This window comes from Odontomachus brunneus, unplaced genomic scaffold (genome assembly GCF_010583005.1).
Source record: "Odontomachus brunneus isolate Ranch 3 - 2012 unplaced genomic scaffold, Obru_v1 Obru_scaffold_283, whole genome shotgun sequence".
NCBI classification, from domain to species: domain Eukaryota; kingdom Metazoa; phylum Arthropoda; class Insecta; order Hymenoptera; family Formicidae; genus Odontomachus; species Odontomachus brunneus.
The window spans coordinates 220391-222816 of NW_022639733.1; the positions used below are offsets into that span (position 1 = coordinate 220391).

At 33.6% G+C, this 2426-nt stretch overlaps 1 protein-coding gene across 1 annotated transcript in view; it reads right to left on the bottom strand.

Moving 5' to 3' along the window:
- LOC116853168 (scm-like with four MBT domains protein 2) overlaps positions 1 to 1881 on the bottom strand; it is a 4737-nt gene extending 2856 nt beyond the window's left edge. The window contains exons 1-3 of the mRNA XM_032834096.1: positions 1611 to 1881; positions 279 to 685; positions 56 to 201 (exon numbers count right to left, since the gene is read on the bottom strand). Coding sequence (XP_032689987.1) covers positions 56 to 201; positions 279 to 685; positions 1611 to 1659 — 602 coding nt within the window. The 5' untranslated portion in view covers positions 1660 to 1881. The remainder of the gene's footprint in view (positions 1 to 55; positions 202 to 278; positions 686 to 1610) is intronic.
- Between the last annotated feature and the right edge of the window lie 545 nt (positions 1882 to 2426).

Sequence of the window (2426 nt, forward strand, 5' to 3'; positions counted from 1 at the left end):
TGGTTTTATATGAAATATTTCTTTTTATTATATATTTTTCCTTTTATATGTTTACAAAAGTTTTATACAACATCTATGTACAAAATTGATTAATTCTGCTATTATTCTTACCGTAGCTACCCATAATTTGTATGGATGTAATACATCACATATTTCCACTTTCATATTCTGCTTAATTCTTTCTGTCATACTGAGGCCATTCTGTAAGATAAGTTAAGTGTCATATTAAATCGTCTTGACTATAACATATAATCCTTAAAATAGATTTTGCATCTTACCCCTGTTAACATCTCGGACGGAAGGGCATGTGCTGTTGTGAGGAACTCATGCAGCTTGTCTACGCAATCTGGTGATCTTTCGAGTATAGAGTCAGGTGGTTCTAACTTTATACCATTTTTTAAAGACCAACCAATCTCATGGCCGGCTTCTTTTGTAAGATTAAACCAAAACTCTAATGATCTGTCATCGCCACCAAAATAACGCAATCTTAATAAGGGTCCACAAGCCATGACAATATGAGCTACCCAATATGTTTCTTGTTCAGTATTCTTTTGCACTGGTACTTCTAATGCCATGCCAATCTCTATATTATTCTGCAGTGTTAATTCAACATGAGGAAACATAATTTGTGGTACTTCCACACTCTCTGTAGCATCCAGAAAATCTTGCCAAACAAATCCATATTCTAAAATAAAAAATGTTATGTATATTCTAAAATAAAAAATGTTATGTAATGTATATATAATTAATTATAATCTGATAGTAATTCGAATTTTATCATGATATGAAACTTTACAAATCATTTAAATATACATATAGATACGCTTATACGTATATGCATATATATGTATGTGTACGCGGGCGCGTGCCCACGGGTGGGAGTGTGTGTGCTTATATGTATACATCGCATCTCATGTGTGTGTCGCGGATGCGCGTATAAGTGTATCGTGGATAACGAGCATATAAATCGTGATAACTACATTTTTTTTCAGAAACAAATATTTAATTAAAAACTCCTATTTATTATTTATATTAAAATTGCTTTGTATTTACTAATTATTTTTATCATTACATTTAATAAAATTTAAAAATATATAAGTTATGATGAATAAAAAGTTTCTTTGTCGAATTCATAATTTTATTAATTCAATAAAGAAAATTATTATATTACTGATATGCAAAACGGCCATTTTACGAATATCAATGGAAAGCAGAAACTGATGTAAAACCGTACTTGAAAATGTATAAAACGATAATATAAGGTTACATAAGATCGATTGTATCGTAACGTAAAATTATCGTAACAATTATTTGTTACGCAAGGTCGACCTGTTTATTTCTCAAAAAGTTTTTTGGTTTTAATTAATGTGCGTACATGTACGCGCCTATGTGTTATGTGCGAGCATACATTTTACACGCTCGGTAGATCTAGAAGTACATCCGTAAAGAGTGTTTAAAATAATTAATATGACAAACGCAAGCGTTAATTTTATGACTATGTATTATTTTGACCTTACATAACGAAAATCACAGATCTCATATACCTAAAAGCGCGCAGTATATAAAAGCAAAAAATCAAAACGAGATGAACGATAATTAAAAATACTCACCACCATCCTGCGGTCGATTTTCTTGCACACGATTCTCGCACGCTTCCATAATTTCTTTGTCTTAAGTTCGTGAACGAAATGTACCGCGTGTTTATCCTTGTCCTAATGAAGGGCTCTTACGTTTTGAGTGCAAAATAAAAGAGGTAAAGCAAATCGAAACTATTTCTATGATTCACCATGAAGTAAACGGTCCGCTACAATAGAGATTGCTTCTGTAATTTGTGACAACGTGCGTAGACGCTCGCGACACGAGCAGGCCAAAAACAGAACTGCTTCACTTGTATGCACAGATGTCCTCAGCAAGCAACAATGTTCACGAAACGTTCGTCGGACATCCATATAATATCCAACTTTAGGGCCGTGGCACATAGAAAAACTTAAGCAGTAAACAAATTGACCAATCACAGTCGTTGATTCTTGGACCGTAAGAAGAATCAATGACTGTGATTAGTCAATTTGCTTACTGCTAACGTTTTACTGCCTAAGTTTTTTGTGTGCCACTAGCCTTAAAGGCCAAATCATACTAGCGATTGGCGATTGATGATTGACGATTAAGGATTGGAACTTGACCAATTGGAACAAAGCAAGCCAAAGTTGAAGCTTGTTGATTTATCAAAATCTAATCTTCAATCGTTAATCGTCAATCGTCAATTGCTAGTGTGATTTGGCCTTAAAGGCCACTAGCGATTGGCGATAGATGATTGACGATTGAAGATTGAAACTTGATCAATTGGAACAAAGCAAGCCAAGGCTGAAGCTTGTTGATTCGTTAAAATCTAATCTTTAATTGTCAATCGTTAATCGCCAATTGCTAGT